Source organism: Convolutriloba macropyga, chromosome 9 (genome assembly GCF_964194025.1).
Source record: "Convolutriloba macropyga chromosome 9, txConMacr16.3, whole genome shotgun sequence".
NCBI classification, from domain to species: Eukaryota; Metazoa; Xenacoelomorpha; order Acoela; family Convolutidae; genus Convolutriloba; species Convolutriloba macropyga.
Window position 1 is genome coordinate 36,259,464 of NC_134476.1, and position 15,404 is coordinate 36,274,867.

The 15,404-nt window shown below is 38.1% G+C and overlaps 1 protein-coding gene across 1 annotated transcript in view; it reads left to right on the plus strand.

Moving 5' to 3' along the window:
- Positions 1-15,404, plus strand: part of LOC142346203 (uncharacterized) — a 139,137-nt gene that overhangs the window by 6,235 nt on the left and 117,498 nt on the right. Inside the window, exon 2 of the mRNA XM_075398714.1 lies at positions 4,232-5,015. Within this exon, the coding sequence (XP_075254829.1) occupies positions 4,629-5,015 (387 nt within the window). The 5' untranslated portion in view covers positions 4,232-4,628. The remainder of the gene's footprint in view (positions 1-4,231; positions 5,016-15,404) is intronic.

The window sequence follows — 15,404 nt, forward strand, 5'->3', positions numbered from 1 at the left end:
ATATATGAAAGAAATCTTTGTACATCAGATTGTGAAGGCAGTTAAAATATTTTTTTTGTGAAAATTTGATGAATTGTGACGGTTGTCATGGTTGCTTAATATTCACACAAACATGCCAATGTGAACAACCTGACAATTGATAGGATTGCGCGCGAACGAACAGTGTAAAGATCTTTAAAAATAACAGCTGAAAAGAGAGGAAGGCATTCTAGGGGAGATTTTTCTCATAAAATTTACTTGCCTTGAGTGAAACAGCAGCAAAGCTATTGAAACATGGGTGACGTTTGGTGGAACATTGGAAATGCTTTGGATAATAGTATGATCGGGTAATTAGTTTTGGTCAATAGACATCTTGATTGTCGAACTTAATTACGTTTTTTTCCGAATAGAACTTTAATAATTGCCTTTAATTGCTTAATAATATGTATTTATGTTGTTGATAGTTAATTCAGTTATCCGGGGTGCTGTTTTTAAGCAATCGATTGAACAACTGTTTAAAGGATACAATGGCTCATTCGCATCAAGTAGACGAACTACCAAACAAATTTTTCCAAATTTTGATAGATTTATTTTTGGGCGCTAGACACTCCCCAGCTAGATGCGTTCTAATGACGTTATTATAAAAACTCTACAATGTGTTAGCATAGTGAATTGAGAAACAGGTTAAATAAATGAGTAATTTTACACAAAATTTGGTACCGGTAAGGTAATCTCACTAGGAATCACCGTCGTAACCCAATTTCATCCTTGGTAACCATAATTAAGTTCAAATAATAAAGCATGAATTGTAATCCTCAGAAAAAAGGAAAACAGTTAGAAATCTTGTTAACTTAAAATCAGAAGGTGTGGAAGGAAACAATAGTGTTCCAAATGAAACTGCAGAGAAAGTCATCTGAATTTAACAAATGGAGACAAAATATGCAATTATTTTGGAGTGCTTTCGATAATGAATCTCTGTTAACTTCTTTTGTTTTCCTACTCATTCTGGTGCCTAATATCGTGAGGTTGTTCAAAAAAGCGTAGTAAATGAACTTGGTAACAAATCTTTCTTTTAGATATCTGATATTTTAGGTATTTTTCGTTATTGGTGTGATAAAAAGTAAAGTTGTGTGGTAATTCGTTGGAAAATGAAGGGTCCTATATGTGAAAGAAATCCTTGTACATCAGATTGTGAAGGCAGTTAAAATATTTTTTTGGTGAAAATTTGATGAACTGTGACCGTTGTCATGGTTGCTTAATATTCACACACATATGCCAATGTGAACAACCTGACAATTGATTGGATTGCAGACGAACGAACAGTGTAAAGATCTTTAAAAATAACAGCTGAAAAGAGAGAAAGGCGTTCTAGGGGAGATTTTTCTCATAAAATCTACTTGCATTGAGTGAAACAGCAGCAAAGCTATTGAAACATGGGTGACGTTTGGTGGAACATTGGAAATGCTTTGGATAATAGTATGATCGGGTAATTAGTTTTGGTCAGTAGACTTCTTGATTGTCGAACTTAATTACGTTTTGTTCCGAATAGAACTTTAATAATTGCCTTTAATTGCTTAATAATATGTATTTATGTTGTTGACAGTTAATTCAGTTATCCGGGGTGCAGTTTTTAAGCAATCGATTGAACAACTGTTTAAAGGATACAATGGCTCATTCGCATCAAGTAGACGAACTACCAAACAAATTTTTCCAAATTTTGATAGATTTATTTTTGGGCGCTAGACACTCCCCAGCTAGATGCGTTCTAACGACGTTATTATAAAAACTCTACAATGTGTTACCATAGTGAATTGAGAAACAGGTTAAATAAATGAGTAATTTTACACACAATTTGGTAGCGGTAAGGTAATGTCACTAGGAATCAGCGTCGTAACCCAATTTCATCCTTGGTAACCATAATTAAGTTCAAATAATAAAGCATGAATTGTAATCCTCAGAAAAAAGGAAAACAGTTAGAAATCTTGTTAACTTAAAAGCAGAAGGTATGGAAGGAAACAATAGTGTTCCAAATGAAACTGCAGAGAAAGTCATCTGAATTTAACAAATGAAGAAAAAATATGCAATTATTTTGGACTGCTTTCGATAATTAATCTCTGTTAACCTCTTTTGTTTTCCTACTCATTCTGGTGCCTAATATCGTGAGGTTGTTCAAAATAGCGTAGTAAATGAACTTGGTAACAAATCTTTCTTTTACATATCTGATATTTTAGGTATTTTTCGTTATTGGTGTGATAAAATGTAAAGTTGTCTGGTAATTCGTTGGAAAATGAAGGGTCCTATATATGAAAGAAATCCTTGTACATCAGATTGTGAAGGCAGTTAAAATATTTTTTTTGTGAAAATTTGATGAATTGTGACCGTTGTCATGGTTGCTTAATATTCACACACACATGCCAATGTGAACATCTTGACAATTGATTGGATTGCACACGAATGAACAGAGTAAAGATCTATAAAAATAACAGCTGAAAAGAGAGAAAGGCGTTCTAGGGGACATTTTTCTCATAAAATCTACTTGCATTGAGTGAAACAGCAGCAAAGTTATTGAAACATGGGTCACGTTTGGTGGAAAATTGGAAATGCTTTGGATAATAGTATGATCGGGTAATTAGTTTTGGTCAATAGACTTCTTGATTGTCGAACTTAATTACCTTTTTTCCGAATATATTTTTAATAATTGCCTTTAATTGCTTAATAATATGTATTTATGTTGTTGATAGTTAATTCAGTTTTCCGGGGTGCAGTTTTTAAGCAATCGATTGAACAATTGTTTAAAGGATACAATGGCTCATTCGCATCAAGTAGACGAACTACCAAACAAATCTTTCCGAATTTTGATGGATTTTTTTTTGGCCGCTAGACACTCCCCAGCCAGAAGCGTTCTAACGACGTTATTATAAAAACTCTACAATGTGTTAGCATAGTGAATTGAGAAACAGGTTAAATAAATGAGTAATTTTACACAAAATTTGGTACCGGTAAAAGAATGTCACTAGGAATCACCGTCGTAACCCAATTTCACCCTTGGTAACCATATTTAAGTTCAAATAATAAAGCATGAATTGTACTCCTCAGAAAAAAGGAAAACAGTTAGAAATCTTGTTAACTTAAGATCAGAAGGTATGGAAGGAAACAATAGTGTTCCAAATGAAACTGCAGAGAAAGTCATCTGAATTTAACAAATGGAGAAAAAATATGCAATTATTTTGGAGTGCTTTCGATAATGAATCTCTGTTAACCTCTTTTGTTTTCCTACTCATTCTGCTGCCTAATATCGGGAGGTCGTTCAAAATAGCGTAGTAAATGAACTTGGTAACAAATCTTTCTTTTACATATCTGATATTTTAGGTATTTTTCGTTATTGATGTGATAAAATGTAAAGTTGTCTGGTAATTTGTTGGAAAATGAAGGGTTCTATATATGAAAGAAATCCTTGTACATCAGATTGTGAAGGCAGTTAAAATATTTTTTTTTGTGAAAATTTGATGAATTTGACCGTTGTCATGGTTGCTTAATATTCACACACACATGCCAATGTGAACAACCTGACAATTGATTGGATTGCACACGAACGAACAGTGTAAAGATCTATAAAAAAAACAGCTGAAAAAAGAGAAAGGCGTTCTAGGGGAGATTTTTCTCATAAAATCTACTTGCATTGAGTGAAACAGCAGAAAAGTTATTGAAACATGGGTGACGTTTGGTGGAACCTTGGAAATGCTTTGGATAATAGTATGATCGGGTAATTAGTTTTGGTCAATAGACTTCTTGATTGTCGAACTTAAATACGTTTTTTTCCGAATAGAACTTTAATAATTGCCTTTAATTGCCTAATAATATGTATTTATGTTGTTGATAGTTAATTCAGTTATCCGGGGTGCAGTTTTTAAGCAATCGATTGAACAATTGTTTAAAGGATACAATGGCTCATTCGCATCAAGTAGACGAACCACCTAACAAATCTTTGCGAATTTTGATAGAGTTTTGGGCGCTAGACAGTCCCCAGCTAGAAGCGTTCTAACGACGTTATTACAAAACTCTACAATTTGTTAACATGGTGAATTGAGAAACTGGTCAAATAAAAGAGTAATTTTACACAAAATTTTGTACCGGTAAGGTAATGTCAGTAGGATTCACAGTCGTAACCCAATTTCACTCATTGTAACCATATTTAAGTCGCTTTAAAAATCGAATTAAGTCAAGTTAATAATCTTTTTCTTTGCTGTTGTAGGTTATAGAGGGGAAAGTTTGGCATCGAGTAGATGATTCAACTATTGCATCTATCTCGAATCCGTTTGTATCTACTCACGACTATGGCCAACAAAACAAATGAAAACTCCACAATGAACAGATCGGTTTAATTTTTGTTCTCGAATTCGGACATTGCAATTAGCGTTATTGTATTTTTGCTGATGGACTTCTGGGCACTAACTGGGTTTTTCTAATTATTTCAAAGATGTTTCAGTTGCTGACCCAGAGAGTGGGGACTTTCAAAAACGTTTTGGATGTTAGACCCGGACGGACAGTCGGGTCCTCGGAGATAATTGAAAAACCTTTATCTTATTTTTGATTTCACACCAATGCTAAAAAACCAGCCTTTTTACTACACATAGACACAGTCAGTAGCAATGACAGCAACAAACAATTCAAACGTAAATTTCAATTCTTCAACATCGTCTCAAAAACAGAACCCTACTTACAGTCGTAGCAACAGCCGACGTCCTACTTGTATCTCCGCCACATTATCTGGAACCGCGCCGCCCCAATCACAGCTTCCTTCAAGTTCCCCACCCCAAACCAGGAATGATTCACTAATATCAAGCAGCCATAATCCCAGTCACTACAACTCGTTTTACCAACATCATCAACATGTGGTATCGCCCTCACAGCATCCGCCTATGGATTCCTCACAACCTCAGTACCCCTGCCAGCACACTGGGTCTCTGCTGGGTTCTTTCATCCCTCGTGGGCCCCGCACCACTGTTGATATGAGTGCCTGCCACAATGTACAAGAGGTAAACTCCCAGATTAGGGTGCCAGACCCAAGCCACCTCTAATCAGACTATATTGAGACTTCAGTCTCTGCTCACACCGTGGCAGACCGAAATTACCCCTGATCAGACTTTTGTGCGACTATTTTTTTCTGCGACTTTTGTGCGACCGAAAATTTTTACGCAACTTTCATGTTGCGTTATGGACTTTCGCAAGCGGAATAAAAAGCGCTTTTAACTAAGTAAAAGAATTAATTTCTCAAAAATGAGAGAATAACAAAATGATTTTTTACAGTAGAATTTAGAGATTTACAGGAGAGATCTGATTATTAGATCAAGATGGTGATTTGAATTTGGGGATGAAAAGGGACTCAAAAATCAGCTGTATATATACCCATTATCATTGTGAAAAAGTCAAGATACAAAACTAATCTTAGCACCGTGATTTATAGTGGGGGTAGCAAAGGTTACCCAATATGGTTTGCTTCTGCAAATCAGTCGCAAAGGGAACCATAAATGGAATGCATTTGCACTTTTCTAAGAATTCATTCACACTTCCGGAGATATCATCATCATTTAATACATGCTGGGAAGATTTTACATCAAATAATCTAACTCTAATAATAGTTATCTAGATTCACCAATTTGAACCGAATATTGATTCTAAGCACCATTTCTTGACGATTCATTTATATAATTTCTTTGATCGAAGTCATATTGCTTGTCTTTCTAATCTGGTAAGTCAAACTTTCTTTCTAATTCTCACTAAGTTTAAGACTATAGTTTGATCGATATTCTAACACCCCCACTCAGACTTGAGCTGATTGCGTAGAGTCTGTTCCCATCAAAACTGCTCTGAATGTTTCCACTTTCGAAACGGGTAAGGACAAAACTAATCTTAGCACCGTGATTTATGGTGGGGGTAGCAAAGGTTACCCAATATGGTTTGCTTCTGCAAATCAGTCGCAAAGGGAACCATAAATGGAATGCATTTGCACTTTTCTAAGAATTCATTCACACTTCCGGAGATATCATTATCATTTAATACATGCTGGGAAGATTTTACATCAAATAATCTAACTCTAATAATAGTTATCTAGATTCACCAATTTGAACCGAATATTGATTCTAAGCACCATTTCTTGACGATTCATTTATATAATTTCTTTGATCGAAGTCATATTGCTTGTCTTTCTAATCTGGTAAGTCAAACTTTCTTTCTAATTCTCACTAAGTTTAAGACTATAGTTTGATCGATATTCTAACACCCCCACTCAGACTTGAGCTGATTGCGTAGAGTCTGTTCCCATCAAAACTGCTCTGAATGTTTCCACTTTCGAAACGGGAAAGGACTTTGTGAAGATGTCCGCTGCCATTTTGTCTGTAGGGACGTAATGAATTGAAATAATCCTATCCTCCGTCTTGTCCCGGATGAAGTGAAACTTTGTTTCGATGTGCTTGCTCCTTTTGTGCATGACTGGGTTTTGGCAGAGTCTGATACAACTTTAGTTGTCTTCTCCAATTACTACTGGACGTTTTTGTTGGATGCCAAAATCCTCTAGAAGTTGTTTCAGGTAGAGTGCTTCCTGAACTGCTGCTGCCATGCCCTGATATTCTGCTTCTGATGAATAAAGAGCAACAACTGTTGCCTGCTTCTTGATACCCCAGCTGAGTGCTGCGCCACGTCCGTTGAGCTTGAAGTAATAGCCCGTTGTTGATTTTCTGTCGTTCACGTCTCCAGACCAGTCTGCATCACTTTCCCCCACTAAATCATAACTAGCCTCTTTTGTTTAAGTAAGTTTTAAACCTTTTGAACCTTGCAGATATCGCAGAAGTTGTTTTCCGCACATCCAGTGTTGATTGGTAGGTGCATTCATGTGTCTGGACAGAATGTTGACTGTGAACATGATGTCTGGCCTCGTCTGTTTGGCCAGATACAGAAGTGATCCAACCAGCTTCTGTAGATCCTCTGGTCAACTTCTTCGTCTCCGTTCTGTGCTGTCTGAAGTTTCAAATTCAAATCAGCTGGAGTTCTTGAGGATTTGCATTGATCCATTTGAAACCGCTCAAGCATTGCTTCTATGTAGCGTTCTTGGTCAACTGTGACTTTGCCCTCTTCTCGTCTGATTCTTAGACCCAGAAACCAGTGTAGTCTCCCTCTGTCTTCCATGTGAAAGGTTGCTTCTAGTGCCTTCTTGACATCAGAGACCACTGTCATACTTCTTGATGCTACTATGATGTCGTCAACCCAGACCAAGATGAAGGTGTGATCCTCTGCCTCTGATCTTGCGGACAAGCAGTGATCGTTCCTGCTTCTGGTGAACCCCTGTCTCAGTAGGAAGTTTGCCAGCTCTTTGTACCAGTTGTTAGCAGCCTGTTTCAAACCATATTTTGATTTATTTAGTCAACATACTAACTTCTCCCCATCTGATCCGCGTTTTACAAACTCCTGTGGCTGTTCCAGATACACTTCCTCCTCGATTGGTGGGTGCAGGAAAGCAGTCTTGACATCAAATTGGTGCATCACATGGCCCTGCTTCGCTGATAGCTGAAGTAGAATCCTGAATGTCTCTGGCTTGCAAATAGGCGCAAAAGTCTCAAAGTAGTCCAGTCCTTCCACTTGTTTGAAGCCTTTCGCCACATAGCGCGCTTTGTATTTGTCCACTTGACTACTCGGTCCCAATTTCACTTTGTAGACCCATTTGCCCGGTATGACGTCCCTGTCTGTGGGTGGTCTCACTAGGTTCCAAGTCTCGTTGTCTTGGAGTGCCTTGACCTCGTCCTTCATTGCCCGGTGCCACTGGTCCCAATCGTTACCTTGCTTGGCTTCGTAGACTGTTTTGGGTTCCACATAGTCGCCCTCAGTCACAACAAGATGGGTCCTGACTTCTCCAAAAAATTGCGGAACATTCCTTGGTCGTGACTCTCGTCTGGGCTCTGCTCTGTCCACGTGTTCCAGTGCATCTTCATTGAAGCCAACTGTCTCTAACTGTGAGAAGTCTTCTGTGTCACTGTCTTCCAGTGACTCTGATTCTCTGTGACTCCATCTTGTTGCAGTAGATCCTTCATCTAGTGCTGTTTCTCCAACATCCGAGGCCTCTTGTCTCAGTGTTGTTTCTTGAGTATTCACGCTCCCTGCGTCATGCCACTCCTCCTTTATTGCAGTAGATATGTCCTGTCGTTCTCTGTTGTCATCGTCTTCATGACCATCATCTGGGTGCCAGATTCCCAGTTCCGACCCATCATCTAGTAGGTCAGCCGTTTCTTTGTTGTCAGGGATTGAGCCCACTTCAGACTCCTTGATGATCACATCTCGAACTGCCATCATCTTGCGTGTGTTGGGTATGTACACCAGGTATCCGTTTTCTCCTTCAGTGTAACCAACAAACTTTCCTTCTAATGCCTTGGGTTCAAGTTTGCTGACTTCTCTGTCCCTCTTCCTCATGAAGACTGTGCAATCAAAAATAGATAATTTACTAATTGGAAGCTTAGGTTTTATACCTCTTATCAGCTCTGCTGGGCGATTTTCTTCTCGTCTCACAACCAAGTTTCTGATCCTTGCTGCGTGAAGAATTGCTGCTCCCCACATCATCTTGGGAAGTCCTGAGTCAATGAGCAAACATCTTGCCATCTCCAGTAGTGTCCTGTTGCACCTCTCAGCCAACCCATTCTGTTGTGGCGTCTCTGGTATGGTCTTCTCCTGTAGAATGCTTGCATCTAAGCAGTACGTCTTGAACTGTTCTGAGAGAAACTCCTTCGCATTGTCTTGCCTCAACTTCTTGGGCGTCCCCACATTGAGAACAAATTTCTTCAGGCTGGCGAATGCTTCACTCTTTGCCTTAAGCAATTCCACAAACACAAACTTTGTGTACTGGTCTGCAGACACTATGCGGAACCGGAACCCTGACAGTGTTTCTACTCTGAAAGGTCCCATCACGTCTGTGAACAACCTCTCCAGCTTCTCTTCTGCTTGGGTCTCTGCCACTCTTGGTACTGGAGTCTTTGTGATCTTGGCCAATGTACACACATTGCATACATCATCGAGTTCCCTCACTGTCTCTGGTGCATTCCTGACCACATCCGCTTGACTCAAATGACCCAATCGTCTGTGCCACTTCCTTGCACTGTCAAGTTTCACGCTGTTGGAACTCATCTTGAATTCTAGAACGCTGCATGGTAAGTAAAATAAATTATTTTCTTTTGTTAGTTTTACCCGAGTTCCCTTCTGGAGTTTCATGCAGCTGTTTCATCTCTCTAAAGTGGAGCTTTGTCCCCACTCCCTGCATCTTGAGACTGATAGGAGATTTGAAGAATAGTCCGGCACACACAGAACATTTTTGAGTTCGCATTGGAATTCCCCTTTGTTTGAGGGTATGCTGATCCTCACACAGCCTCTGCCCACCACTCTGGAAGCCTCTCCGTTGGGATTTCTGACCACTGATTGAATGGGCACAAAGTCAAGGAACGCATCGATGTTCGTCCCTATGTGATCTGTACAACCACTGTCCACTAGCATGCCTGCTGTCTTCCACTGGGTAAGAGCTGCCCAGCATTCCTCGTCGGGTGTAGCCAATGTTAGACCCATTGCCACTGACTCATGTTTGCCTCCATCTCTTTGTCTCTTGCATGCTCTGTCTAGGTGACCCTTCTCACCACACTTGCTGCATTGTGCTGTCTCCTTCTTCCTGCAGTCCTTGGCAAAGTGTCCAGGGATCCCACACACAAAGCAGTTTCTTTCTTGGGTCCCTTTTTGAAGTCACGCTTCACTGCCATTGCCACTGAACCACTTTGACCCTTGTGTCTCTGCACCGTGCTCTCATGAAAGTTCTGCAGCCTTTTCCTCAACTCTGTGAAGTTCGTTGCCGAGTTGAATCTTTCCTGTATAACAAAACTTTCATACCTCATTGGCAGACCATTGAGGACCAAGGCGTTGAAGAGGGTCTCTGAGACTGCTTCCCCTGCTTCTTGTAGCCTTGTGAGCAACTCCTGTCCTCTGATGAAGAAGCTGTCCAAATCCTCAGAATCCTCGAGTTGCAGTCGAGCAAGCTGTGCCACTAAAGTCAACACTGTCTCCAGGCTCTGAAATCTCTCTTGCAAAAGCTTCCAAGCCTTTGCTCCATCTCCAATGCCAACATCTCCCACACAGTCATGTCTCATCAGCATGAAGGTTGTTGCATCTAGAGTCAGTGCCAGATGGCACCACACATTGTTCCGTTTCTCCTTGATGTCTGCAACTTCCTTCTCATATGCATCCTTCAGCACCTTGTGGTTCTTCATCTCATCATTGGTTGCCCCATTGGCCAGTGTCGCAGGCTCATTGGGTTGCTCCTCTGTCCCCAGTAGTGATTTGTAGAGTCCATTCGTCTCCATCATCGCCACAAATCTTGTGCTCCAGATTGGAAAGTCCCGTGCCTTTCCTGTGTTGGTCAGCAGCTTCACTGTCTGTTGATCCATTGGAGTTTGAGCAGGCAAAACAGTTGTGAAAAGATATGGTACTAAGTAGAAAAGGATTATTTTCAACAACCAATTAGTTTTGTTTTGGAAATTAATTTTATGACTGAGAAAATTGCTGGGCCCATAACTTGTTGTGTTATGGACTTTCGCAAGCGGAATAAAAAGCGTTTTTAACTAAGTAAAACAATTAAATTCTCAAAAATGAGAGAATAACAAAATGATTTTTTACAGTAGAATTTAGAGATTTACAGGAGAGATCTGATTATTAGATCAAGATGGTGATTTGAACTTGGGGATGAAAAAGGACTCAAAAATCAGTTGTATATATACCCATTATCAGTGAAAAAGTCAAGATGCAAAACTAATCTTAGCACCGTGATTTATAGTGGGGATAGCAAAGGTTACCCAATATGGTTTGCTTCTGCAAATCAGTCGCAAAGGGAACCATAAATGGAATGCATTTGCATTTTTCTAAGAATTCATTCACACTTCCGGAGATATCATCATCATTTAATACATGCTGGGAAGAGTTTACATCAATCAATGTAACTCTAATAATAGTTATCTAGATTCATCAATTTGAACCGAATATTGATTCTAAGCACCATTTCTTGACAATTCATTTATATAATTTCTTTGATCGAAGTCATATTGCTTGTCTTTCTAATCTGGTAAGTCAAACTTTCTTTCTAATTCTCACTAAGTTTAAGAGTATAGTTTGATCGATATTCTAACAATTCCTCACAACCTCAGTACCCCTACCAGCACACTGGGTCTCTCCTGGGTTCTTTCATCCCTCATGTGCCCCGCACCACTGTTGATATGAGTGCCTGCCACAATGTACAGAGGTAAACTCCCAGGTTAAGGTGCCAGACCCAAGCCACCTCTAATCAGACTATATTGAGACTTCAGTCTCTGCTCACACCGTGGCAGACCGAAATTACCCCTGATCAGACTTTTGTGCGACTATTTTTTTCTGCGACTTTTGTGCGACCGAAAATTTTTACGCAACTTTCATGTTGCGTTATGGACTTTCGCAAGCGGAATAAAAAGCGCTTTTAACTAAGTAAAAGAATTAATTTCTCAAAAATGAGAGAAAAACAAAATGATTTTTTACAGTAGAATTTAGAGATTTACAGGAGAGATCTGATTATTAGATCAAGATGGTGATTCGAATTTGGGGATGAAAAAGGACTCAAAAATCAGCTGTATATATACCCATTATCATTGTGAAAAAGTCAAGATACAAAACTAATCTTAGCACCGTGATTTATAGTGGGGGTAGCAAAGGTTACCCGATATGGTTTGCTTCTGCAAATAGGTCGCAAAGGGAACCATAAATGGAATGCATTTGCATTTTTCTAAGAATTCATTCACACTTCCGGAGATATCATCATCATTTAATACATGCTGGGAAGAGTTTACATCAATCAATATAACTCTAATAATAGTTATCTAGATTCATCAATTTGAACCGAATATTGATTCTAAGCACCATTTCTTGACGATTCATTTATATAATTTCTTTGATCGAAGTCATATTGCTTGTCTTTCTAATCTGGTAAGTCAAACTTTCTTTCTAATTCTCACTAAGTTTAAGAGTATAGTTTGATCGATATTCTAACAATTCTCACAACCTCAGTACCCCTACCAGCACACTGGGTCTCTCCTGGGTTCTTTCATCCCTCATGGGCCCCGCACCACTGTTGATATGAGTGCCTGCCACAATGTACAAGAAGTAAACTCCCAGGTTAAGGTGCCAGACCCAAGCCACCTCTGATCAGACTATATTCATACTTCAGTCTCTGCTCAGACCGTGGCAGACCGAAATTAACCCTGATCAGACTTTTGTGCGACTATTTTTTTCTGCGACTTTTGTGCGACCAAAAATTTTTACGCAACTTTCAGGCGACCAATTTTTAGTGGAACAATTTTTAGTGGAACCAAGACATTTGGCACGACTTTAGTGCGAAGAAGACCTGTGATGCAACTTTAATGTTACTTTCGTACAATCCAAAATTAAAATTAGATAAACGGTTTTAAAAGTTGTTGATCGCTTCCGGCCTGTATCTTCATTTAACAATGTTTTTTTTTCAACAAAAACTGATGTTGATAAACGCCCTTTCAATTTTCTTTGCAAATTTAAAAACCATCTAAGAACCATTGTAATTAAACTAAATAATAATATTCAGATAATCCCATGAAATCAATGCATAGAAGCAAAACCACCTCCTTTTCCCCTCAGATAAAGATTTATTAGTGGGAAAAGGGGAAGATATTGTAATAACCATTAATTTTTTACAGTGTAAAAAGATGATATACACCGTCGACCTAAAAAGAATGCTTTGTTAGAGGCTAGTAAGTAATTTTGTCATACAATAGTGTTGGAAATGCCACAAATATTTATTTGCTTGTTTTACGGGTCAATTTGATTGAATCCGTCTGTTTCTATCATCGCTATGCAATTGTCATAGCAAGAGCTGTCAACTGACTTGTAGATTTCATTGTAAGTTATGATATTATTCACTGATTCTTCCTCAACTTCATTGTTGTTTTCAATATTCTAGTCGTTTTGTTCATTCGTTTGCGGCACGTTTTGGCAAAGTGGTTCTGCAACTCAAAATTTTTGCGTGTTGTTCTTTGTGAAATAAATGTTTGTTAATGATTTGTGTGACAATCTTGACCGCAATCGCGATATTGATAAAATGTATTTCGCCTTTCAGAGTTATATGCAGTGGATTTTTGACATTTAGCTGAGTTAAAATTACTGTTATTTTGTACTGCGTTGACTGGATTTTATATTCCGTTGTTTGTTCTGATTTGTGTTTGTTCTCCCAGTTCCATATGTATTCTAATTGTTAAATTTTGGTAAGATTTGACTGGTTCGGTGAGGAATTCGCATTGGAGTTTGATGTCTGACATATTTGTAAAAAAAGTTTTGAAATTGCGGAAATTGATAGTCTCTGACAACACTTTCAGCTTGCTATAGAATTAATCGACACTTTTCTCTCGTGTCTGTTTCTGAAAAAAGCAAGTATCGATGGAATGTTACGTTTCGGGGTTTGATGAAAGAACTTTCCATCATTTTCCACAAATTGGAATTTGTGATTTCATTTATGAAAGCTTGTCGATGTTTGCGCATCCTCCAAGGTTTTTGCAACACAATATTCCGGCATCTCGGTTTTTTTGGCATATCTAAATCCAGTGGAATGTTTGAGTTATTTAGTTATTATATTTCTATCTTTCTGTTGTTGATTCTGTGATGTTTTTTGGTTGCTCATAAATTGGTTTTTTGAGGAATTTGGAAGGCATTAGGTTTTGTTTTCAGAAGTATGTCTAATTTTGTTTTTAACTCGCCATAATCTCCAGTTCAACTTGCATACGCCATTTATTCCAGCGCAGTGGCGGTACTGTTGCTGATTTCTACGATAATGGTTTAGTGATAAGGATAATTTTCTCAATTTTCGTGCTGACTGTGTTATGTAGTACGCTTAGCTTTATAAATTTCGCAGTACAAATGAATTTGTTTTTTGTTGCACAGTTTTGCTTTGGTTTTGCGGAACGAATACCGAGGTTTGGGTTAATGTTTGACTTTGATAGTCATTTAGTCATGAACTGTACAAGTGGTGTTGTGTACCACAGCCTGTGCTGTTGAAAACAAAAAAAAGACAATCTGAAGTCGCCTCAGAAGTCAGTGGCCCAGTTAAGTGGACCAATTTGAAATAAAGGAGTTGAAGCTATTTTCAGCAGTTGTGACTGAATGCAGTTGCGAAGCGCACTTAGATTTTTGCCACATGCCCTTATCTGCGGGATTGATCCGCTACTTCTTCATTAAGCCAATCATAGCATATAAATAGGGAAAGTAGTATCTCATATAATTCACATATAGCTTTAACTCTTGAATTTGAAACATAATTAACAGTTATTCAGTAGCAGTCTTCCATTTTGTGAGTTTTTGAAACTAATTCAACCATTAACTCTGTCAACCTGCCAATTATAACGAAGAACGGTTTAAGGCGGAAGAGTTTTTGTCTCTTTTGACTGATAAAACTTTTTTCAAAATTTGCTTTTTTTCGCAAGACTTTTTTGTCATTTCTTTTGGAAATAGTATGCATTGCCAAAAATGATTGCAGTTCTGCTACTTTTTTGGTGCTAGTGAAATTTTTTTGCGCTACCAGATTCCTATTATATCAAAAACTATGTGGCAAAGAAAGTTCTCTTGCATTTTGCTCATAGCTAATCTCTTCCCGAAAAATCAATTTGCTCTCCATGAATAAACTATGAAATGTCAAATTTGTCTTTATTCTTTTATTCTTTAACTTTTGTGATTGTGCTAGCTTCTCTCAATGCTCTGGAATTAACTTCAAAGTGATGCAGACCTTTTTCTCTTTATCTCTCTCTCTCTCTCTCCTTGGGAGAAAGTTTGTATGTGTTTCATGAATGATATCTTGAAGAGCTGCAGTTATCGTTAAAAAATTTCAGTTTTACTTACAATTATGGTCTTCTTCAGTTTAACAAAAACTTTATTTGCAGTTGAACAAAAATTTTGAGAATCACTTGCTCCAAAAATGGTTTAAATTTCATTTTTTCTAAATTTTTGCAGTTTTTGACAACCTAACCAGTCCAGAATTTTTCCGAGTTTATATATTTGCGTTTCATTATAATTTTCCATGTTCAAAAGTTTTTCAGCAAATTCTACAAAAACGACTCAGAACTCATTTTTTGAGTGTACGTTTTCTTTTCCCTGAAAAAATAGCGCAGTCATAAGAAGCTCTGCACCCTTGTGAAATGCATTTCTATCAATTTGAAAGAAAAATAGCTCGTCGTATTTTGTTATATCAGCACTATTATCATTGCAAAATAGGAATTATGTCTTCACACCTGCTCATCATAATGAAAGTAAAAACTTTGTCGATTTTTTAGTGATGAAAACTTCGGACAATCAAATGAAAAATATTA